The following is a 26,647-nucleotide window of genomic DNA, read 5'->3' on the forward strand; positions in this document are numbered from 1 at the left end:
ATGTTGTTTTATTTTTAGGGAAATCATTAATTACCGGGGGCATGATTTGTAATGAGCATTTTGGGGGTGGTGTTGGTTTTGCTTGTTCTTCAAAATTCTTCTTTTCCTGTTGTTTTGTCTTTCCAACAAAACTCTTGACACATCACAATATGGAATATGACCAGAAATGTATTACATTTTTAGTAACTGCACACCTATTCAAATTAAATTACAGCGAATAGGGCTGAAACTAATCATCAATTTATATGTTGATTATTTTCTTGATTAATTAATTAATCATTAAAACTTTTACACGTTACTTCAGTTTCCCAAACATATTCACTTTACAATGATATCAAACAGAGATAAGCATGCCCTTTTTACTTGACAAATTATTTAAATGAATAATCAATTATCCAAATATTTGGCAATAATTTCTTGTTGATAACCAAATCCAATAATCTATTCATCAATTCAGCCCTAACAGTAAGTATGTTTCATGTTAGTATATATATATATATATATATATATATATATATAGTATGTATATAGTATTAATATTGTTGCATGTGTTAATGCTTATGTTGCATGATTGCATTTGCATTACAAAATGATACAAACAATAGGAAGATATAATATGGAATAAAATATTCAGATAGTTGCTAAAAGGATAGTGTCCTTTGCCAGACCATCCACATGTTGCGGAGCGGAGGAGGGTCTGGCCACTCCACATAGTATTATGCGATGGGAGAAAAACGTGCTCTTGTTTATTGGCATTTCTTTAAACCAATCACAATCGCCATGGGCGATGCTAAGGTCCGCACAGAGCCGCTGCAAAATAGCCTCAGGAAGGAACTTTTTATTAACGTGTATGTTCAAAAGTTGTTTTAATCGTGCAACAGAAAACTCAAATTGGACAGATAGTCTAGCTAGCTGTCTCAATTTACCCTGCAGAGATCGGAGAAGCAGTTACCCATAGTCCTCATAAATCCACCGGAGTTTAAAATTCCAACACAAAGAAAGCGGAAGGAAATGGACATACATGCATGCGGCGGTATTTCCTGCGGCACCGGAGCAATCCCGGAAGTGGAACGTCAAGGATATAGACTACTAAAAGGATAATGTTCTATGAAAAAATGAAAATATGCGTTTTTCATTTCTAAACAGTTAATAGTGACAGCGAACCTACAGGCGACTGCAGATATTTCAGCTCATGTTCAGAGCTGCAGCCAAATGGGTATTACCCTTCTGCAGCTGCCATTCGATCACTGCTAAATTTTCTCCCCTCCGGTCGAGTGGAGAATGATCTGATTACCACTTGAGTGTGCATCTTTAAGAATGGCGCGGGCGAAAATGGAATGGCAATGGTGAGATGAGAGAAACTAATGAAATGTTCCTCAGGTTGAATACCTTGAGGGATAGGTTTGGAATTGGGCCTCTGATTAAAAATCACTCAGAAGGAGAAGTAATGTGGAGAGACAGGGTCAGGTCCAAAGACTCATTCAGTACTCTGCCTTAGCCGCTCCAGCAGCAGAGAACCATCCGAAAGCATTTAATAACTCCTTTAAGTATTTAAGATTTTTGTTTTCTTCTTGTGATTATAAGGCATTAAAAAGCTACTGATTTGCAATTAAACACACTTTTATTTTGAATTTTAGAAGTGTTTCCTTCCTAGAGGAATTGTCTAATTTCCTGCTTTGTTTATGAAAAGAACGGTTAAATGTTAACAATGCAATCGCAGCAGAAGTAGGTTAATATAAAATGCCTCAACAACTTTCTTCAAAGCAAACTGGGGCTGAGGAAGTGTTCTACATTTTATGTGGAACCTCGGCCGGACTGATAGAGAGGAAAATGGAAAGGAGTGATTGTGGCCGGTGGAGGGCACAGCAGGCAGGCTGCGGGGAAAGCTGGCCTATTTAAATAGGATTGATGACCTGCTGAATGTAGACCCAGCTCCTACCAGCCCCCTGTTTTTCTCACACCCTTCCAATGGCATGACGAGGGGTGGGGCTTGACCAACTCCCAGGCCTTGGGGGAGCCGGGGGCACAGTAAGGGCTCCAGCAGGGCTTCTCACAGTGCTGTCATTGAGGCAAGAATGGATCACCCATCGCCATGATGGCTATCACTTGCGCTAACCCAGAAATGTCAGTGACAGTAATATGAATGCCTGTAGCAAGGCTGGCCGGGACAGCTGCAGTCACATAACCAACAGAAGTTATTGCTGTGCACAACAAAAATGGAATTGATGTTCACTGTTCCATACACCTCACATTTATCCATCAGTGGTTTAGGCCAGTTTAATCTGATGGAGGAGATTGGTTGCCTGACAGTCAAATGTGTGGTCCACGAGGAAGGGGGTGGAGCGGTCTCTATCAGATTGATTATCTCCTGCTTCACAATAACAGAGAAGCAGGTCTGTCAAAATAGAAGGACAGGTCCTTTCACTGATTATAGAAGTATAAATCCTAAGCATATAGGGATGCTGCATGCCATGCTGCTGCAAACAAATGCCGTCAATCACCAGGGTGGCCCTGTCACAGAGGCCTTTGATGAGCTGCCTTTTGGCCTTGTGGTTGTCGGCGCGTGTCAGCGTAGACTTGATAGCACTCTCTCTTACCTTGTCTGGTGGTCTTGAAGTTGAAAGACTGGAAACCCCCAGTGAGCGCAGAGGAGTCAATGACATCCTCACCGTACTCGCTGTGGTTCTTCCTGTACAGCATGATGGCTATTACGAGGATTACCACGGCAATGATGCCGGCTCCCAGGCCAGAGTACAGGGCTACATCATTCGAGCTGTCCATACCTGAAGCACAGGAGACATATGAAAAAAGGAGAGCTTCTGTAAATTCTTATATAAAAACAGTATTGAAATAATGGCAGTCTCAAAGAATATGGTGTGTAGCCAGCACAAACCAATAAAGGCCTGTCGCTAATAAAGGCCGGTTAAAGGAAACCTTCAAAGGGGTGGAATTACCTTGTGTACGTTTTGTATAATGTCCATTTCCACCGCATCAGTTCAATACGATTGAGCCTTCATAATTAATTCCAGTCATTTTGTCTTTGTCGTACTCTCTGAACGATGATAAAGGGTAACTACACCGAACAGAACAATGTCTGTTTAATGTTGGGGAGTGCCTCTGTGCATATGAAATATAACGTTTTTGTGGCTCCAGGGGGAGCTTAGCAAAGTCTGATAAATTGCTTCAAGTCAGTGTTAGCTAAGACACCAAATGAAAAAAATATGGGGGTGTGATCTTTCCAGACCTCACACTCCTCATCTCTGCTTTACATTAGCAACTCAATGCTCCATTAGCTACTACTAGCATAACACACCAAAAACTCAGACCAAACTGTTGACGAGCGAGTTCCAATTTGGGTACTGTTGGCGCCAGGTTTTGACAAGGAAGAAGCTTGTGAACTAAAAAAGACAACATCACTGGTTCTGCAAAATATATTTTAATTCAAACCTGTCCATCGTGACTACGACAATGTTGTAGGAGTGCAATGCTAATTCGGTGGGTCTGCACTTTTCAGCCATCCTCATCAAAACTCAACACTTCTTGGTGTTTTTTCACATTAGAAGCCTGCCTAAAGAGGGTAGGCTGCAAGTCATTAAATGTGAAAATTATGGGGGAAGTTTTGAGTTTCATTTATGGTAACATAAACAAAAACGCGTTTGGAGGGGACATCTGACATAACTCTTCTTCTGATGGAATTAGTGCTGTATAAATATACATCATACTAAATGTATCAAGACAGCAGGTAAACATGGAGGAAGTTTTGAGTTTGCATTACCTGGGGAACAGGAAAAGGCCAAATTTATGGAATGTAAATGTGTTCTTCTGAGATTTCTCCAATAACCGACTCTTTCCTTTTTTCAATGTGAGTAGGGCAGCATTGCCAGAAAAGAGAAAAGGCTTTTTCAAGTGTTTCACATAAAAGTGCCTTGTTTTTGTTGTTTTAATAAAGACCCAGAAACAGGGAGGAGGAGATGGAAGAAAAGCAGTTGAGACAATACTGTTATTATGTAGACATTCAAGGTCAAACAGAGGCAAGAGTTACAATGTGTTACTCTGGCCCCAGGATGGCAATGAAACAAGAAGAATGGAAAGTGATAAGATGGAGCAGACCATCTGTCTTATCTCTCTATGCTACATTATGCACCGTTGCTCTAAACTGTTACATTTCACATTCAAGCTGCTAACATGGAGGGTGATTAGCCTAACTGCCTTTAGACCCACCGGTCTATATCCAATAGCTGTGATAGATATCTCACAGTGCAGGCAGTTGGAGCCCATACCGTGTAGCTGGTGGTCACCAGTTGTTGCAAAGACCAATCAGAGGAAAAATTAATTTAGAGTATTCTACCAGGGTGATCACTTGCCAGATACCAGCTTAATGCACTGCCCATTCAATCATTCAAGCTTTCCTTAAAGCCTGCGAAGAAAGCAGGAGGAATGACATTTACACTGTGGCAGGTTAATGAAAGCACTCACGCTAACACCTGACAATCACTTAGCCAAGCTTACTCCAGCGAGTGATTGAAAGCCGCCACAGGAATGTGAGGACACCGCCGTAATTTGGTCAAATTAGCTCATTTGCAATGATTACAACCCATTAATCCTCCGCAACATAGAACATGCTCACTTGTCACAACCAATATATCTCCTGGCACAAAGTAAAAGCACAGCTGTGATGTCACGCTTGTCCATAAAAGTTAGGCACTGAATTATGACATGAATGCTTAATGAGCATTTGGTCAGGTCAAAGTGAACTACATGGTGGTATTTCTTGATGTTTCCACTGAGAGAACTGAGTGAAAGCAAATGACTCTCATTCCTTTTTCCTTTTTTTTGTTAACTTTTAACTTTAAATATCATCTCTTTCCCCCAGAATTCCGGGCATTACATATGGCAGTCGTGGGGCCCGGAAGTTGAAGATGAATAAATCCACAGAGGAAGACTCACTTTGAGGCTTAACATCATGTAGCAGCTTTCGATCTGCAAAGACAGAGAGATAGAATAAGACAAATAGGAGAGGAAAGTGGTGATTAAAGTCCGAGCCTCTGTGATGTGACTAAAAAGTGTGGTCTCAGATCCAACACTAGTGAGGAGCTTTTCTGCTGACTGTACTCATTGACGATATATACAGTATCTGATAATGGCCAGGCAGGCATAATTACTGCCTTCATATTACCATAGATGAAGGTGGTGAGTTGCAAACTGCTCAAAGGCTTGACTCTTTGAGTGAGCTAATAAGTAGACAAGTCCAAAACACACGGTTGATTTAATTAAGAGGGATAAAGTCACACACGTTTCTATATTCAATATCTGACCGACAACCCATACTGTTGTCATCGCTACACTAAAGCTGTTAAGCTAACATTAGTCTCACTGACATGACAAGCTAGTTCACAGATTCAAAGCCTTTCGGTGATAAGTGTAAACCTATAAATGATAAGTTGTGCTTAAAAGTTTAAATGAAATGGCGGATTTGAAAACTGTTCACTATCTAACACGGTCTCTCATGCTCAATAGCTGCATACATAGGCGCTGATTTATGTTTTCCTCCGTGGGTGCTCACGCCCTTTAAAAAAAAAAGTAGTCAAAAATTGTTTGCATTTCAGAACCTTAGGAAATGGACAGTGGCCGACACAAACACACATGCCTATTAACTCGATAATAAAGCCGTAAAGTAGGCTCTTTCAACTCAGGACAACGCCACTTCTCACAAATACAGATAGGAATGGAGATGAAAAGTTTAACTGACATGTAACCGCGATCAGCTTTGTGGGAAATTAAGAATCAATGCCACCGACATAACCAATCACACTATGACAGACGCTCCACTTAGCACCAACTGCAATGTTTAATTTTAAATGCAGTCTGGCACACGTGGGTGCTCAGTATTTTCCGTGGGTGCTCAAGCTGAATGCTATGGCTGCATACATTTGCTAGCATTGGTCGCCCTACAGCTTATTTAGACACAAGCTACAAACAAATTTGTGCCCCTAGTTATTTGAAGATTTCACTCTTGAAACTAATCGTTCAGCCTATAGTGTACTCATTATTCATACTAGTGTTCACACTAGGGAGTAAAGAATTCAACTGTTTAAGTCATTGCATGTACATGACCCAAACAAGCAATTTTATTCCAAACGTCACACATCATTCAAGAGTTAATGTCGGCACTTCTTACCCTGTGGCAGATTCTGTATGACATACGATATGTCAAGTGAGCAGCACACAGGAGAAAGAGCGCTGACATTAACATGCACTGGACATGTGTCAACCCACAGTGTGATTTCTTTTTAACACACACCTCCTGTCCAAAAATGGTTGTGATGATTTGCCATGTTACTGTGAGTGTTTTTATGATGGTGATAATGGTAGGAAAGTGATTACAATAATAATGATGATGGTGATAATGATGCCCAGCAGGGAGAAAGGCCTTACTCAGGGTACACAGTCCATCTGTGCAGTTCTCAGTGGCCTCGCTGTTTCCTTCGCACATCTTCCCGCGGTGTCTGGGTGCTGGGGAGTTGCATTCCCTACTCCGCTGCTTCTCGCACTGGCTGCTGCATAGGGTCCATTCGCTCCACTCATCCCAGCTTCCATCAACTGCAATATAAGGACAAATGGGGACAAAGATATTAACAGATATATGGTATGTGTCTGCAGATACCAAAAAGAAAGACAAGGAGAAATAATTTGAGGAGGCATGCAAATCATCACAGCTTGATTAACATTCATATGAGATATCTTAAGAGACTTAAAGGAATATGTCAACATTTTGATAACTATGCTATTTGCTTTTTTCACTAAAAAGATTGACAGCAATCTTTTGTTCCCCTGACTCCACTGTTTAAGACAAGCTAGCTAAAACACATCCTGATACAGACATGAGGTTCATCTTGCTCTATTTTACTTTTGAAAAGAAAGCATTTAAAGGCATTTCCTAAAATGTTCTTTAAGATAAAAATATTTATGTCCAAACACTGTCTTAACTTTAATATTGGTGCTTTATTGCATTAAACATGTAAATATTTCCTGTTTGGTCATTATCTGCGCAATATCCCCTGGGCCTGTTTATATAATGGGATTTGATACAAAGCTATGAAACCAAGACAGCCTGTTACATGCTAATTGCTGGACTTCCGCCGCCATGCTCTGTCATTTGATCAAGGAAAAGCTCATCATGCTTAGCTTAACAAATATTGGGAGACCATATGGCGCCTGAAGATTTCTTGGCAGCAGTTGTTATGCCCATAATACAGCCTTGTGATGTACCACAAGCCCTACCCACACTCCACATTTGTTTGTGGTTTCTTCTCAGCTACTTAAAATGCAAATCATGTGTTTGTATATTGCAAAGATAATGCTGAGTGCTTCGGAGTTTGACCGTAGTCGCTGGTGAGTGTATGCATATTGTTTCTCCTGACAGTTCCCCTATGACTTGTTGCTCTGATTCTGTTGAATGAGCTCATCTGCCTACTGGTAAACAATAGATACAGTCTGACAACCTGTAATGACTGCACTTTTAACACCTGGTGGATACTTTCCTTTTTTTTTTTTTTTGCAAAACAAACAAAGAATAAAACTAGCCCATCATATTTCTGTGTATATTAATACACTTCTCAAACTTTATCCTGGTTTTCTAGTTTCTTTATTGACGTTCAATTCTCTGGCTCTGAACAATCTAGTTTTCTTCTGTTTCTGGTCCAAATTCACACTGGTATCAACTACATAACACTTCTGTCAACAAAGATTTTTACATCACATGATAATGTGTTAGGAAGATAATTTGTTGTGCGATGGCACTTCATGATATCTTAATGACAAATCAGAATGGTACCACTTTACTTGAGGTCAAAATATGTATTAGTTACACTATCATAATAGTGTCATGGCAGCAAGTCTTATCCATGATATCTTAGTGACAAATAAAAATGGTACCACTTTACTTGAGGTCAAATATTTATTAGTTACACTGTCATAATAGTGTCATGACAGCAAGTCTTATCCATGATACCTTAATGACAAATAAAAATGGTACCACTTTACTTGAGGTCAAAATATGTATTAGTTACACTGTCATAGTGTCATGACAGCAAGTCTTATTCATGATATCTTAATGACAAATAAAAATGGTACCACTTTACTTGAGGTCAAAATATTTATTAGTTACACTGTCATAATAGTGTCAAGACAGCAAGTCTTATCCATCCATTATCTATACCTACCCTGTAAAGCGACTTTGAGTTTGTGAAAAGCGCTATATAAATTCAATTTATTATTATTATTATTATGATATCTTAATGACAAATAAAAATGGTACCACTTTACTTGAGGTCTAAGAATCTATCCATTACACTGTCATAATAGTGTCATGACAGCGAGTTTTGTGAAATATCCTGTCACACATCTATCTGACCAAATGCTAGAATTGGTCTCTAACCTTGCACATCTAATTATTAAAATCATTATGTCAACATGTCATGAATACAAAAAGAGGTGGATTTTCTTTTATGTCAAGTTGTCATGACAAAGACATCCTCTGGTAATATCATCCTGGTTAATGTCAAGTTGTCATTACAAAGACATCCCAAACTAATTTAATGTCAACTTGTCATGACCAATACAACTTCTGTGTTTAAAAAATGACATGGTAAAGTTTTCATGAACTAACTATAGGTTTAACCCCTGTCATGTTACATAAACTTGCAATAGATAGTAACTCAATGGACATTTATGTATACAACTTTAATAAAAAAAGATGGTTTCTTTAGCTGTAAGATCTAATGATACCTGTCAGTGTGTATCGGTTTTAAGCCTCTGCAATGGCAACCTGGTCTTACTCAGTCTCATTACAAGACTGGTTTATCTCTTTCAGCTACAGAACTATGATCTTTAAGATCTAAAGAGCCAAACTGAGCCAGGAGAAGTAGACACTTCACTGTTCTGTACATGGATTTGCCCCTGTGAAACTTTGTCATGACGCCATAGGTCAAAGTCATCAGGAATATGTCCTCAGTCACGATATAAAACAAAGCAAAAGTTGTACTTCTGTTGTACTTTATTGCTTAAATTGCTGCCACTGTGGCAGTAAGATACAGTAAGTGCACAAATCACTTCCTGTTTTTTACTTAGTCTTTGACAGATGTGAAAATCATAGTCATCCAACACTACACTTATCATTGACAGGATAATGATTCTTTTTAAAAATTTAATTAAAAAAAATTTTAAAATGTGTAAGAATTTTTTTTTTTTTTCAACCACATTTATCCGATCTAACTTAAATTGGGTTGTAAAAAAAAGAGAAAAAAAAAAAAAAATTTTAGTGTATTAACAGGGGGCCTCTAATAACTGTTACTCCGCCGAATGGCATGCTGGGTACACCTTGCTCTCTCGGTTGTTCGCTACAGTACCTTCAAGAAGAATGAGAGACTGGGAATGTTACATTGTAGCAAACTCAAACATTTCAAGCATCAGCTATGTAAAATTATTGCTTTTGTTCCCAGACATAGCCTGGTCCCAAATAGCTAACCATTTGCATATACTCTAGCATAGTGTTAATTTTGTCATACGAGACAAGACTAAATATGTTCGTCAACGACCTTTTTTTCCATGACTAAGACGAGACGATGACGAGACTGCGCCAATGTCCAAAAACGCTGACTAAAGCTAAATCAACATGCATTATTGTTGACGAAAAAAGACGAGACAGACAGTTAATACTACACTCGACAGCAGGTAACGTTAGCGTACCGTAAGTACTTTAAATATGCCTCGCCAGCTTCGTGCTGCATTCAAAGTTATTGTAAAATATCCTTTTCCCATGCATGCAGATTGTCGTTTAACAGGAATTTACTGGTGAAATAAGGAAGAGGCTCGATATTTATATAACATAATACAATTTATTTTTATATAACTATTTGACTGAAATGGTTATCAGAAATAATCTCAGAAATTATTTATTTAAAAAAATACTACAATGTTTTGACTAAAACTAGACTAAAATGACAAGACCTTTAGTCGACTAAAACTTGACTAACAAAAAAAGATATGTGAATGACTAAATATGAATAAAACTAACAAGGACATTTGGCACAAGACTAAGACTCAATTAAAAATAGGTGATAAAATTAACACTACTCTAGCATTGCTAAGGGACACAACTATCTCATGGCAGGTGTATTGCTCAGGACCCAAGGAAGCGCAGCGTTGAGCGTGAAGTTGTTTGGATGAGCGGTTCTTTCCTGTTCCAAATAGGTACTGCGCTAGTTTTAAAAATAAAATAAACTATGAGTGTTTAGTATGTACTATTTCAAATGTAATTGCAATATCCCAAAATTATCTTCATATTACTGTTACTACCAGTTCATGAGATGATGGTAACTGATACATGAGGAGCCAGAGATCACTTAAATGATGTCTAACTAGACGTAGATGTCATTGTCACAAATACACAGTGGGACAAGATCTGCATTGACTTAGTTTTGATCACCTGTTCTTTCCTAGCAATTTCATTTCCACAATATGAGCTTAATTTCTATCAGTATTCTCTTCTCCCTTTGTCGTTTCTTGTTAAGTGGCTATGTGCCCTGTCAAGGTGCAGCCTCTGACTTAATCCATCTTTTGTGCTCTCCCTGCACTCAGATGATCATTTAGGCAGTGCTCTTGGCTGGCTTGTCATAACTGGATGAGTTTGTCAGTCAGCAGTTTAGACAGCTGTTAAGTAAGAATTTCCTTTTCCTCTTCTTTTGTACTAGATTGTTTTTTCATATGAACTCCACACTGTAAACATTATATACCCTCTCTCACTCTAAAGGCCGCATCAAAGGTTGACAGCTTTATTTGGCAGCGGCAGCTAGTTTAAAACTTTGATACTTACATATCAGGCAGTGTCTAGAAATAAAACTTTTTGTTTCAGGCTAGGAGCCAGAAAGTAAGTTCTGAAAGGTAGACATTACAGCACCTTGAAAAGCAAAAGCTGAGTCAGTGTTATTGATCACACACCACATCAGACTTATTCCTGCACAGAAATCCAAGGTGGCTGACAGTGTCATTTTCTCTGCCACCATCATAAAAAGATGCATGTCGCTGGTAATTTTTACTACAAAAACTATGTGCAAAAATATAAAACTTGAGTGTACAAGTTAGTTACAACACAATATAGGAAAATGAAACTAATTTACCCTTATTGATTAAAGGAATGAAACTTTAGCCAAGAGCTAGACAAAAAATTATGTTTTTTTTTTAGACCCTAACATCAATAGGGAGGTAGAGCATTTTAAGATTAGATGAGAAAGTAGACACGGTTTAAAAAAACAGGCCAACAGGTTGAGTGGACTGTTCTGCAATAAAGCCAAATATAGTGGATAACTCTGTGAATTATTTGTACAACATAATACTACACCAATGGGATAAAAAGGTTTGGATTCTTGCAGACTGCCTTTTGTTGGCACATTCCAGGTTTTTTTAAGCATGTTAATGCCACTGACTGTTGATCTTTGGAATAGCGCCAAACAGGCAGGGAAATGTTATCACGTGCATGTTATGCACATGTATGTGCCTCCTTGTGCATGTCTCCAAGACAAATAAGGGGCCCACTCATCAGAACATTGCTCCAAAATAATAAAAAAAAAAATCACCTTTTCAACTTCATTTACAAATGTTTTGTGCAAGCTTTCTTCCTAATTCCCTCTATCTGACCTTTCTACCAGTTTCACATCCCTCTCATCCTGTTCTGGCTTTCCCTGATGCATTAAACTAGACCCGACTGTCTGTCCCCATCTGCACCTTGGCAGTCTAAAGCCTTGCAAACTGAAGAAATTGGACGACCTGGCTTCTGAACCCCAGCTTTCAAGCTTCCAAGCTCTTTGTAAAAGAAGACAATATGGAAACGTTTGTATAACGGATGTGCAGCAATGTGCTAGGACTGCCAGGTCTACAGGGGCCAAACATCTGCACAGAGGTGACAAGGCATGTAGACAAATTATAGACCTTCAACATATGTTCACTTCACAGATGTTGATAATGCATATAGACATGCAGATTGGAGTGCATTCAAGCTGGAAACCACATTAACGCAATGCATCAAAGTGAAAGACAGCTGCTAAATATAATGTTAACCACTTTGTCCTAAAGCCTTATGTACTTTTTTGTATTCTCATTCTCATCAGAGACATCTATTTTTAAATTTCAAGCGTCTCACTTGGTCAATGGTGGACTTTGCACTGGATTGGATGACTAGACCGTTGTTTCTGGCATTACTCTACAAAGAAAGACGAAAGTATGAATTTAATTTAAGTGGTGCACGTCTCTTGTTGTGCATGTATCTTTTTAAATTGATAATAAGCAAAAAAGCTTATTTTGAAAGCCCTTTATTTGTTCCAATAATCTCCTATTCTCTTCCCTCATAAAACCGATCTCGCAACTGAATGTACACAACAGAGAAAACCTCTGATGCAGATGCACTTAGGAGCCATTTACTATATTATAACTGACTTTTTCCTGCTAGTTTAGATCTGTCCAGATGTGAGATTTAGGCCTACATACATATATTTTAGGCATAAAGAATGTTGTTGCCTGAATCAAGGTCTTTTCATACAGGGAGCCATTGACACGTCTAGCAATTTATTTTCAATGAAAGGAAAGCGAGTGGGCAGGTAGGGGGCTGCAGGCAATCTGACAGCAGAAGCGACAAGCGGGTGCAATCCTGTGAAACTGCTGCGGGCGTGCTTGTCACATGCACACGCCCGCTGCAAGAGATGAATTGAATTGTCTTTAACTTTTTCCTACGTGGGCGAGGCGCAGTGCAAATCAATAAACAAGAGACTGATTCTTACTGTTTGTGAGTTTCCTAAAACATTAGTCTCACATTGCTAGATCTATATCCACAGCACTGTGGAGTAAGGTCTGGCTACAATACACATACATTCCAAGATGAGGAAAAAAAGTCTAATTTCTTTAAACCAATCACAATCATTCGCTGTGGTTCTAGTACAGCAACGGTGACTCTGCAAAGTATTTTGGGAAAATGTATTTTGGTGAAACATTTACACCCCGGAAATCAAAACGCCACATAACATATCAAATTAAGTTAACTCTTCACACAATTAAGTAACAAGAGCTATTTAAATTACCTGGATACATAGTTAAACGTAATTTGCTCTCAAGTGTATTGCCGTGTGTACTTTGTCCATAGCAATCCCACCAATCTTTCCCAAAACGTGCCATAGAGTAAATATATATAAATAAACATATTCTTTTTTTTTGTGATAAAATTTTTATTTTATTTTAAAGAGACATACAGGTATGTATACGCCTCAAAAATAGAGTGCAAAACATATATTCACATACCTACCTATACATATACACAGAAACGTATGATTAACAACTAAGATAAAGAAGAAAAAAAAAACACATTAAACCTGAAGCCCGCGGAGGGTAGTTAAAAGAGAATGCCAAGCCTCTATCTATACTCTTTTGCTCCGTGGACTCTAGCTGTCGACAACTCCAAGTAGACAATATCCAAATATATTAAAACCCAACCTCGAAAAGAGAGCGAATGTGGAGGTTTCCAACGTGTGGTAACTACTTTTTTTGCAGCCGTAAGTACAGCCAGCAATGCTTTTCTCTTATTGCAATGTAACCCAGGCTGCATTGACAAAAAAAAAAAAAAAAAAAAAAAAAATAAACTTCCTAGGAGTTAAATATACCCTGTGTATATCATTGTAATGTATTTGCTGATGATCAGGGTTTCTGGATGCTAAGCCCACACTGATCCACACTTTATCCCAGTCAAATGTAGGTTCCACATCTGGAACATCTCTCCTCCACACCGTGTCCAATGCCAGGGGTCTGTAAGCATACCGCAGCAAGATCCAGTATAGTCTCGACACAAAACCCCTTGTACTCCCAGCAGTTTGGAACAATTTTCGAAATGGGTGTGGTGTAAGAGGGGCCTGTAAAGGGGCACCATTGCTTTTTAAAGTCGATCTCAGCTGCAAATAAAAGAAAAAGGAGATACGTGGTAAACCATGCTTAATACATATGTTCTGAAAAGTGAGTAATCCCCCCTCCCCATAAATATTACCGAGTGTGCAAATGTTTTTTTTTCCCCCAATAGGAGGATCGTCAATTAACAATCTCTCATTGTTAAATATTGGAGTGTGGGTCCCAAACAGAAGAGCAACCAGCCAATTTCTCCACCCTCCTCCATATCAGTAGCAAATGTGAAATCATAGGACCAAATCTCAAACGGCAGTGATGGGGTGAGATTTTGGAATGCAGAATGCTAGTAGCTATCATCCGCTCCTCCAAAGCTCGCCAAGACACTTGAGCATCAGATTGAAACCAGGATAGGAGAGGCCCACTCATATAATTTGAAGTTTGGGAGGGACAAGCCACCAGCTTACCTTTCTCGCTGCATAGCGGTGAGCTTAATGCGAGATCATTTGCCATGCCACAGAAATTTATTTATTGCTGACTGTAATTTGCTCCAATATTGAGGGGGTGGGGGAAGGGGGAGCATCGAGCTAACGAAATTGACAATGGGCAGAATATTCATTTTAACTATGGCTACCCTGCCACAAAGTGAATTTGGCAGGTTAGTCCACCTGTCCAGATCTTCCACAACTTTGTTAAGTGTGTTTTTAATGATTGTCTGTATGGAGGAAGAGATATCTATCCCCAGATAAGTGAAGCTTTTAGTGACTGGAATAGATGCAGGGATGGGAGCATTACACATCGCCTGATTTAAAGGTAGCAAAGCTGATTTCTGCCAGTTTATTTTAAAATCAGAAAGTTTGCTGTAATGTTCAAAGGTTATTTATATACAATAAAACATCATCAGCATAAAGTGAGACATGATGGCGTGTTCCCCTAATGGAAATTGGAGAGATTGTGGGTGAGCCATGGATGGCTTGCGCCAGTGGTTCAAGAGAAAGGGCGAATAACAGAGGGCTAAGAGGGCAGCCTTGTCTTGATCCTCTCGAGACAGCAAAAGGAGAAGAGCTAGTTTTGCCTGTTGGGTGTTATACAGCACCTTAATCATATTAATGAACTGCAAGCCGACCCCCATGAACTCTAACTCCGACCACAGAAATGGCCACTCCGGGCGGTCAAAGGCCTTCATTGCATCAAGTGAAAGGGCAGGGGAACTTAAGCCTTGAGCACCATCTATAATATGCAATAGTCTTCTGACATTATCTGTAGCAAGTCTAGACTTTATAAACTCTGTCTGGTCACTATGAACCAGTTCTGTCATATGGCCTTGAAGCCACCGGGCCAGTAATTTCGCATAAATCTTTAAATCTGCATTTAAAAGCGAAAGAGGCCTATAGCTGGAGCACTCAACTGGATCCTTTCCTTTTTTAAGAAGCAGTGAAATTAATGTTGAATTAACATCCCTAGAAAATGATCCCATTCTGATTGAATAAAGGATCATGTCCAATAACAGAGGGCAGATCAGGGGCCAAAAGGTGAGGTAAAATTCAGGTGGAATTCCATCCGGCCCTGGTGATCTACCTTTACGCATGTCCCTAACAGCTGCCTCACACTCCTGCAATGTGACAGGGCCATCTAGCTTTATGGAGTCAACAGTAATAAGGCGGCATAGTTTAACAAAGTTCAGTCAAAGTTACTTTCTGACTTATATAACTCCTGATAAAAGGAGGCAAAAGAGGCATTTACTTTCTTTGGGTCACATTGTATAGTGCCGTCTTTGTCTTTAATGCAAAAAATATCAGCAAAGCGCTCATCTGTCCGAAGTTTCATTGCTAGTAGACGACTGGGTTTTGAGGAGTTAAGTAAGTTTGCCTTGTTTTGTGCATGAGGAATTCTGAACGGCGCCTCAGAAGAGAGTTAATCTCTTTTTTAATCAGTTCCTTCTGTAGGGCTGTGTAGTTGTTAAAATTATGTCGCAGGGAAGCATCAAGCATCAATATTTTAATTCTAAAGCTTCCAATTTGGCTGCACATTCCTCGTGTTGAAGCATATAAAGTGGTGTTACTCCATATAAAGCCTTTTACTGCCTCCCAAAGTATTCTCGGATCGGAAACAGAGCCGACATTAAATTCCAAAAATTCGCTAAAATTTGTTTCAAACTGAGTTTTGAATGTTTCACCTCGCAGTAAGGAGGAATTGAAACGCCACTTGGGGGCTTTAGTGGAAGACGAGCGAACAGTGACCAAACAATATATTGGTTTATCAGACCAGGTAACCGGAATGAAATGTGCGTTTTGAATATTTTGAAATAGATCTTTTGAGTCAAAGATAAAATCTAATCTCGAGAAGGATTTATGTCTCCCTGAGTAAAATGAGAAGTCTTTTAGGGAAGGGTTTAGCAGATGCCAAATTTCGACCATGCCTTTTTCGGATGCCCAGTGGCGCAACGCCTCAGACACAAGACATTGGTCCCTAGTCTCACTGCCACCTGTTCTGTCCATGCCGCTGTCCCACACCGCATTGAAATCTGCTCCTAGAACTAAGTGAAACCCTGTGAGATCAAGCAAGGATTTAGTTAGTAGTTCAAAAAAAGTGCCATTAGGGGCATAAGCAGAAATAAGTCCAATGTTTTTCCCATCTATGCAAATCTTGGCAATGGCTATCCGACCTGCATCATCCACCCAGGAGTCAATCACATAAAATTTTAGTTTGCGTTTACACAATACCATTACTCCTTTACATTTTTACATTTTGTAGCTGCAGATGAAGTTGCAATAGGGTGATAAAACTTATTGGCCAATCGACCCACATCTTTGCACAATAAATGTGATTCCTGGATCATAGCAAAATCATATAAATATATTCTTTGTAAATATTTACAATCATTCCTTGAAAGAACCAAGCATGCCTGCCATATTGCACAATCCAAATATCCTTCAAAACCTGGCATTTTCAGTGTGTAGCTTGCTAGCTCAAAGTTAGTTGTTGTTTACAGAAGTCGAGGGATTTTGAGAACGATAGCACACAGAGAACTGAAGGTGAGGGACATCCGGAGCGTGGCTCAAGTGCCGGATGTTGAATGTCAGGCAATTATCCTAGAAATGTACTTCCATTGATCCAGACTATCAGAACAGTAGGGCTTTTGCATGGCAGGGCTTCGGCTAAAGACTGGATGTATCGGGTAACATTATATATAGTTTGAACTTAAATTAAGTTTTAGAGTTATGACTATGCTAATTTAACTTTAGCTATGAACAATAACTGGTTAGCAAAGACTAGTATTGCCACTATTTGTTATAAACCAACCTGTGATTAGCCCCATGGTTACCATGCATTGAGCACCTGGTGTTTCCTTGCGGAGTCTGCCAGTCTATTAACACGATGAGCCAGTAAAACCCTGCAGATCCAAGCTAGTATGCAGCCGAAGTGTCGTTTACGATCTGAAAAGAGCTAAAGGACAACTGTTTCCTAGAGTAAATGTGCCCTAAAACTACTTTCATATACAACTAATATGCATTAGCAAATATATTTTAAAATAAACCTAGAACATTTATATCAACATAGGGAGGAGATATTTAAATTGACCATATCTGCAAATTTAGAGTATATAAATGTATACTGTAGGTGATATGGTTGACATGATAAACATTATGTGCTGCATGTTAGCATTTAACTTAATGCTCTGTTGTGCATACAGCTTCACAGAGCTGCTAGCAATTCTTTGTATCGCCCATTCCCTCCAGGATTTCGCGATCGTGCCAATTCACGCGAATTCAACCAATCACTGTGAGTTTGGTGCAACTCGCAATTTTGACCAATCACCGCAACTTTTTACGCAAATTTGACCAATAACCGGAGTTTCCCGCGACTTCAACCAATCCCAGCAGTCCCACGTGCCAGACTTTATGTCAGTATAATGTGACTCTGAGTGCCACTGACCAAGCGGGAGTGAGAGATCGCAATTTGTTTTTGCAATTTTCACTATCTCCCGCATCTACATTGCAACTTTTATCACAATTTTTTACAAAATCTCCCGCAAAATCAGGCATTTTGGGCCGCAACAATCTCAAAAAAAGGCCACGAAATCCTGGAGGGACTGATTGTCTCTGACTATTGTGAGTAACCAGACCAATATTACTATTTTTGACTTTATAGCAGCCCTGTCTTTAAGAAAAGGGTTGTAAACATACAACTCTAGTATGCAGAATTGTCTGTCAATTGATGGGCCTGAATGTATCCAACATTCACACTACAAGATAAGCCTTACCTCTGTGATTACCCTTCTAGTCAGAGCAAGAAAATCCCTCTCTGGTTGCTCTTGTAAGGTAAAAAAAATTATTTCATCAAGAGCTACCTCAGCTCACCTTTTTCCCCTAAATCACACAGTACAATGAGTCATATCCCCTCTCTCACGGCTGCTTCTTCTAGTCACTTTATTTTCCATCATCAGTTCCATGTTCTTTTTATTTCTGCAATGCAGCAGTTCTCTCTCTCACATGATAAGTACAGTGGTACAGGAATGTTGTCAGGTCAATATGGTCACCATGGCTCTGTCCCTGCAATCCTTATAATTGGTTGTCTGTAATGCTAAAGAAGTAGGGATATTAGCTCATCAGTCACTGTGGATATCAGCAATTGATAATGTATGACATGTTAATGTGGGTGACATGCTGTGATAGTACAAAGTGCCTTACAAAGAGCTGGCAATAGATCTGAAAACAAAAAGGAAAAGAACAACTGTGCTAAAAGCATGAATAAGTACAGTATTGGTCCGGATATAAGACCTTTTTTTTCTTCCTGCAAATATGTCTGAAAAAGTGGGGTGAGTTAGCTTAAAGAAACCAGGCGTCTCCCAACTATGGTCCAACTAATTTACTCTGATTAAGGGTTCTGGGATACACAGAGTTTTTTGCTAGTGCTTGACATGCAGGCTCTGCATGCCACGCAAACCACCTATCACAATCAATGTTTATCAATTTATCAAACAACCAAAGCAGGCCCCCCTAGTCGTCGACCACAACTTGAAAATGAGCGAGGAACAGGTGGGGAGCAACATAAGTAAGCCCTCTTATTTTATGTGAAGCAACATGCATGCATTATTAATATAATTGACTTTAGCTTGGATTGATAGTAGAGTATTATATGACTACAATGTATCATGTTACAGTGGTTGCTTTTGTGTTTGGTCAAACCAATTGTATAGTATTAAAGTTCAAGAAAGGATGGTTCACATAAGAAGAAAAAAATAAGTTCTATGCAGCTGAAGTCCCTACTAATTCAACCCGGAAATTCGTAAATTATGAATTTTTTGAATAGCGCTATTCAAGTCATCTGGTAAAAATATCTTTTCATATTGCAATATATATCACAAAAAATTATATTATTGCAATGTCAGTTTTTTTTTCCAATATCGTGCAGCCCTTGTATTTACATGTCTGGCAGCCTGTCATGATCATTACCATGCAAGCTTAATCATTCTAAACCAAGTATTGATAACATATGGCACCTAGAGAAAGGTAACTTTGTATTTGTACAACTCCATAAAGTTGTACGTATTATTTCTATGCAGAAATTCAGAGTTTAAATGGAACTGACTTGGGCAGAGTGCGTTGCAGGTGATCTTCTGTACAGACATGCCCTCGCAGAAAGCACCACCGTTGAGAGGCGCTGGGTTAGTACATGTTCGAGATCGCTTCTGGACACCCCGTCCACATGGCACATTACAGGGCGACCACTCTGTCCACAGGGACCAGCCCCCGTTCACTGGAAGGAGTTCAACAAAGTTAGAGAGTAAGAAGAGGTATAGTGAGTGCACAACAACACATTTTACTTTTCCAGAACTCTGGCATAGTTAATACTCTAACAAGAGCTGGGGTTAATAACTATTATGTAGTCTCCAAGGCTATGCAAGGCAACAATGCAAAACGGCTTGAGCTGATTGAGCACAGCGCCTTCATTGTTGTGGATATGCAGCTCCCTCTTTCCTAATTGCCTTTTCAATGTTCCTTGCTCCTGGATTAAGATAAAGACGTGAAACTGTGTGAAAGCAAAGAAAACATCAATAAAAAGAAATTGCCATTTCTAAAGGCGACGTTGAATCTTACTGGTCGACAGGTTGGAGTCGACCACTTAGCGCTCTGACTGAAGCAGTTTACTCTATGATCTCTCTGTCTTACGTGTGTGGAAACTAAATGTTTAACAGCCTTATCCAAGCTGGAGAACCTGCATTGCTGGAAGGCCTCCGTCAAATAAATACTTAATAAGCAACACTCCTTTTAAATGAGATTAAGACACAGTGGCTTATTTCCTTTCATAAAGTACACATGGAGTTTAAATGAGAGGCAGTAAATTGAGTCTTTGAATAATACATCGCTCTTCAGTGGAGACGTGGAGATGGGTGTCTTAATCACTTCTGTAGGAATGCAGGAAACCAAACAAATTGATCTGAAGCGCCATGTAAGCAGTGTGTCAGTACACTCTGATGTGTTGTAACAGGAAATAACAGCAGCTGAGAGGACAGCGTACCAAAGACTATTACAGTGGCTGTGGCACTGCGTCTCTTAGCGACGATGTTGCTGGCCAGACAGGTGTAGTTGCCCGAGTCAGACAGTCGCGCCTCGTTGATGATGAGGTTGTGGTCTGCACGGGTGTCAATGTTGTCATCGGTCAGGGAGCTCAGCAGCTCTTCATTTTTTAGCCATTCCACCTGTACAAGAGAGGTAATAAAGGACAGAGATATGATGCACTTTGCGAAAAAAAAACAAAAAAAACCATCAAATATCCATTCTAAATCATTAATCAAAATTAAAAGATCATTTGTTTCATTACAACTTGGGCCCTATTATTTTAGTTTCATTGTAATTACTGAAATTGAGATAGAAAACAAAGTTTGACAGGACAAGAAAAAGATAATGAGACAGGGTGTAAAGCCAAGAGTATAGCAAGATTAACTAGAGCACTTATTTGGAGGTTAACTTGTACAGGTGAAAATGTTGGCAATAATAGTAAGTAGTAATTTTGCTATTAATTTTTGCTTTCTCTTACAACTAAGTTTGGCTAACTGTCTGACTCTTGTCCTTCATGGGGACTACTTCCCCGATGATGTCACTGGGGTTATCTCTGGTTATCTCGTCTTGGATCTTTTTAACAGAAAGCCTGCACTAAAAACTGGAGGCATGGAGTTTGAGTGGCAGTATGTCAGGTAGTAGTATCCCATTGCCAGACCTACCTCCACAGCGCTGCGGAGGAGGGTCTGGCTAGTCCACACAGCATTCCGGGATGGGAGAAAAACGTGCTTTGGTTTATTATTTATTTCTTTAATCCAATCACAATCGTCTTGGGCGCCTCTGCAAAATAGCCTCGGGATTTTGATTTGATTTGACTACTTAAATATAAAAATATGAAACAATACTCTGTGTAATACAGTAAAATACATAAATAGTCAGGGATGACACAAAGCCCAAAGACTTATTTCCATTGTGGTCCCTATAAGGGCAGGGGGAGTGGCAGCAGATCACACATCAATCATTCATCATACATTAAACAAATTCATCCATATTATACAGAAAAATTAACAATATAAATAGGTAATGACTATGATTGGCACCTAAGCCATACTTTCAAACCCTGTTTAAAACTGTCTATGCTTCTTACTGTCTTGAGTGTACCAGGTATCCAGTTCCAAAGGGTAGTTCCAGCATAAAGAAAAGACTGTTTGCCCAGATTAGTGTTACATCTGCGGGTACAAAAATCTGTTGAGCTACCCCTAGTGGAGTCCCTGTGAACTTCATTTATTCTATTAAAATAATTTCTAAAATATTTGGGAACATCTCCATAAACAATTTTATGTACCATACCCAGCTGCATCTGAGACACTCGATCCTCAACTTTCAACCAGGAACTTGTTTTGGTGGAACATGTGTGCGTTCAAAGTTGTTTTAGTCGTGCATCAGAAAAGGCAGATCCTTGCAGGGATCTGAGAAAAGGTAACCATAGTCCTCATAAATCGACCGTAGTTTAAAATGCCAATACAAAGGAAGCCCAAGGCAACGGATATCCAGCCTAAATGAGTGAAATCCAACAGAATTTCCATCGGCAACGGAGCAATCTTGGAAGTGGAACGTCGTGGATATAGACTAGTCAGGTAGGGATGATCGAATTAAAGATGCTAACAAGATGCATCAGGGAAAATGTAGGATCTGGGGCCTCAGGTATAAACGTTGCGTATGCACGAAAAGCTTGTGTACGCTGGTTTTCACGGACACTTTGTGATGTATAAAAAAATGTACTTGACGTGAGCACGGGCCGTCATGCAAACTGTTGAGAAGTCTTGAGAATGTGAGGGCCATCCACAAAGTCTGTGGATGATTCACATCAGAATGCCAAAACCCAAATGGGAAATTCTATTAACTGTTAACTGTAATAACAACTGTTAAACTTGAGGGTGATAAACGAACGAAAAAAATACATTTCACCCTCTGTATATGGTTAATATTGCACGCAGCACGGATTATTTACCACATATGAAATATATACTCAATGTGCAACTACAAAATGCAATTGTCTCTGTGAGCCTGACTCGGGCTCATCCATGGGGCACGTGTGATGCTCAATTGATCCATGGATTATGTGTAAATGAGTGAACAAGGTGTGGGAAATTAGGTGTAGCCTATAAAAGGACGCGTAAAAGATATTGCTATACTTGATGCGCAATGGCTGCTCTGGCACTGCTTGAAGACATTGCAAGAATCAGGAGAGAGCGTGTATTCAGAGACCAAACTGATTTGCTGGCCCACGATGATGACTGGCTAATGAGTTGATTCAGGTTGCCAAGGGCTATCTTGTTGGAACTCTGTGCTGAGCTTGGGCCGGCTTTAGAACGTGAGACAGTAAGGAACCACGCGTTACCTGTCCCCTTGCAAGTTCTCACTACGCTGGGCTTCCTCGCAATGGGGGCTTTCCAGAGAGAGCTGGCTGACCGGTCAGGCATTTCACAACCATCACTGAGCCATGCCAGCTGTATAGAACCGTATCATCCGTATGTCACCCAGGTACAAAACATTTCGCTTCACTGTCGGTGAGCAGGCCAACATTAAACTGCAATTCGCAGCGATGAGCCAATTTCCAAATGTAATCGGACCCATCGACTGCATTCACATTGCTATAAGGGCACCATCTGATAATTAATGTGCTTATGTGAACATAAAACACATAAACTCTATTAATGTGCAAGTGATCTGTGATGCGCAAATGTGTTTGACCAATGTTGTGGCCAGAGCTGTATAGTAACGAAGTAGAACTACTTCACTACTCTACTTAAGTACTAAAATGCTGTATCTGTACTCTACTGGAGTATTATTTTTTTCTCCTATTTCCACTTTTACTTGAGTACATATTTTCGATGAATGAAATCCTTTTACTCCGATAGATTTTTTATGTGCTGCATCGTTACTCGTTACTGTTACGTTAGTTACTAATTACGTAATTTACGTAAGAAATCCCCGAGATCGCGTTGTGTTTCTTTTCATAGAAGTCAGAGACGATGTAAGTTTGTACTCTTCCTATTTAGCCATTGTTGCAGCAGAGTAATCTATTCCTGAGTTGTTTGAGTCTGCAGTGAGTCCTGAATGTTAACCGTTTGACCCTGTGATGTGAAGCTGCTAGTTTATCTGTAAGTTGTTGCTAGCTTGCTAACTTTCCTGTAGCTACATCACATGTTACTAGCTAGTGTGTGATACGTTTTTGGGGGCTTTAACTGTTACTGTGCTGGAGAGGATGTTCATTTTACTTGCACAGTGTGATAACTGTACATTTTATTTCAGTATTTGTTTGTTATTTTTAATATAATTAATATTTGTTAATTCCTTTGGCGACAGCCTGGCTAAACATTTGACATAATATAAACAATATGATATTCAAACTTTTGACTGCTTTCTTGAATAACTAAATAACACATACTATAAATGTTGAATACTTTAGTACTTCTACTTAAGTGTGGTGCTTAAAGAGCACTTCTACTTCTACTCAAGTCACTTTTTTGATAGAGCACTTGTACTTTTACTCAAGTATGGTTCTCTAGTACTTTATACAGCTCTGGTTGTGGCACGGTGGCCTGGCTCTACTCATGAGTCATTTATCCTGCAAAATAGCAGTGTTGGGAACATACTTCAAGCAGCAGCGCAGGATTATCGGTAATATATTTCATTTATGATCAAAAAAAGGCAATGATCTTGTATTGGCATCTGAGTATGTGGTTATTGAATACCTGTAGGTGACCGTGGTTACCCATTGCAAACTTGGCTCCTCACCCCGCTCACAAACCCCCAGAATGAGCAAGAGAAGGCGGTACAGTGATCTACATACTCAGGCTCGGTCAGTGGTGGAGCAGACCGTTGGGCAGCTGAAAGGCCGCTGAAAAAAAAAAGAGCCGTGCGCGACCTCGGCTCGCGCGCCATAAATCGGACGCGCCGACCGGATATTACATCATTTTGACGTCACGATGTCGCGCGCCACCTTAGTATGTAACGGCTTTAACAGCTTCGGTCGGAGGTCATACAAAGAATGTGAAAAGGCAAGACAAAATGCATTTACCTTTTGAGGTCTTTTATTGCGTCACAGACCATTTATTCGTCTTAATTCTGTCAGTATGTCCCTCATTGTGTTCACAATTTCATTTTGTGACTGCTGCACAGCATCGGTGAGGACACAGCCAGTCTGGTGTCCCTCAGCAGCAGAGGCATGCGGCGCAGCTGATCCAGCACACGCTCTATCTCCTGCCGTGGAGGTGCTGGCTAGTTGGTTCAGACTGCTTCTTGTGCGTAATTTGGACAGAAATTTGTGTTTTTTGTAACTGGTCATAAAATGTGTCTGAGTCATGGTGTATTTCATACTTACCAGGATGAATGGTTGAGTCCCCCTCACATGTTGGCAGAACTCCAGCTATAAGTTCCTCGCCAATGATTGCAGCCGCCCTTTCCTCATGTGGCGTCAGCGCAAGTGACCCCCCACCTGTAGCTGCCACGCTTTTACGATGCGCCACCACTCGTTTTTTTATTTCTAGTTTAACATCGGACCATTTTTTCTTAATTTCTAACATGGTCCGATTCTCCGAACCTACAGCATTTACGGCCCTAGTGACAGTATTCCACTCTGCCGACTTTTATTTGTTACTAATATCTGATGACAGGACACATTTCCTTGTCTCTGCCTCTGTAATAAGAACCTCGATCTCACAGTCTGTAAAATTCTTCTTTTTTGCGTGTTTAGCCATTGTAATTCAGTCAAAGAAATGATCTCAGCGGCGCATTTATGGGCAATTTGCATATTAATTTATGGGAGGAGGCAAGGCGGGGTGAGTGGCTCGTTCTGGTGCGGTCAATCTCACGTCGATTGTGATTTATAAAAGGAAAGGTGCGCAGGACCTGGCGTACGAACAGTTTTATAAATATGTAGATATTTATATTATATAGATAGACATTTCTGTGCATAGGTACTTTTCAAGTTTTGGCAGTACGCCATCTTCTGTTATGAAAGCTGCGCAATCTTTTATACATGAGGCCCCTGGTGTTTTGACCAATACTAGAGAAAAAAAGTCACCAAATCTCTTTCTGTGATATATTTTGAACTTTCTTTTTCTTCTCCTGTGAGTCCCCCAACTTTCCAGAAGAGGATTACTGGTATTGTATTTGCTTTACGGCTTTACGGAGCCGGAGGGCAAAGCCTTCCATCTATAGGTCAATTATTATTCCTACCCAGTACCCTCACCTATGGTCATGAAGGCTGGATCATGACCGAAAGAACTAGATCGTGGGTACAAGCGTCCAAAATGTGTTTTCTCAGGCATAGTGGTTCAGGCATCTAGTAAGGATGGTAAGGAGGTGTTCCAGTCACGTTCAGCTGGAGAGGCAGACCCGGGGAAGACCCAGGACTAGGTGGAGAAATGATATCTCTATACTGGCCTAGCGTGGAGATCCCCCAGTCAGAGCTGGTTAATGTGGTTCAGAAAAGGGAAGTTTGGGATCTCCTGCTGGAGCTACTGTCCTTGCGACCCAAATAAGCAAATGAAGATAGATCATTTCAAATCAATTCAATTCAATGTTATTTATAGTCAAATCATAACATAAGTTATCTTAGGACACTTTACAGATAGAGTAGGTCTAGAACACTCTATAATTTGGTGCAACAGTGGTGAGGAAAAACTTCCTTTAAACAGGCAGAAAGCTCAGGCAGAACCAGGCTCTTAGTGGGCGGCCATCTGCCACTGTCAGTGGGGACACAGAGACACAGATAACGGAAATATGATTCATAATAATTATAGCAGTTGGTATGATGAACAGTGGCAATTATAACAATTATGAATGGAGTACTAAACCGCTGAAATATCGGTTTGTCAACTAGTCATGACATTATAAGCTCTTAAAGCATTCACTCACACAAATGTAGTATTGCAAATTTGCTTGGTTTGTCCAAATAACATTCTGGTGTCAGGTGTCTGTCTTGTTCTTGTTTAGAGGTTATTTAATGATTCAATTGTTTTTCAAATTTTGGTATCAGTTTGCCTATATCAAATTCGCCAATTTCAAAGGCGGTCTCTTTAACACATGCACTACCTGTATCAGTGCTGCTAATTTGACAGCTGGTCTCATTTAGTTTGCTGGCATACCAGTGCACTCAGACCTAAACTATCAAAGTCAGGGAATCACAAATGATGGATTTA

At 39.8% G+C, this 26,647-nt stretch overlaps 1 protein-coding gene across 3 annotated transcripts in view; it reads right to left on the bottom strand.

Moving 5' to 3' along the window:
- unc5db (unc-5 netrin receptor Db) overlaps window positions 1–26,647 on the bottom strand; it is a 396,816-nt gene that overhangs the window by 90,914 nt on the left and 279,255 nt on the right. For 2 of the 3 annotated variants that reach the window (XM_039803693.1, XM_039803694.1), the window contains 5 exons: window positions 20,458–20,638; window positions 19,528–19,695; window positions 6,436–6,600; window positions 4,948–4,980; window positions 2,598–2,783 (listed from right to left, as the gene is read on the bottom strand). In XM_039803693.1, the coding sequence (XP_039659627.1) occupies window positions 2,598–2,783; window positions 4,948–4,980; window positions 6,436–6,600; window positions 19,528–19,695; window positions 20,458–20,638 (733 nt within the window). The remainder of the gene's footprint in view (window positions 1–2,597; window positions 2,784–4,947; window positions 4,981–6,435; window positions 6,601–19,527; window positions 19,696–20,457; window positions 20,639–26,647) is intronic. The other variant, XM_039803695.1, reaches the window with a different exon arrangement.

The sequence above is a fragment of the Perca fluviatilis genome, chromosome 6, assembly GCF_010015445.1.
Source record: "Perca fluviatilis chromosome 6, GENO_Pfluv_1.0, whole genome shotgun sequence".
Classification (NCBI taxonomy): Eukaryota; Metazoa; Chordata; class Actinopteri; order Perciformes; family Percidae; genus Perca; species Perca fluviatilis.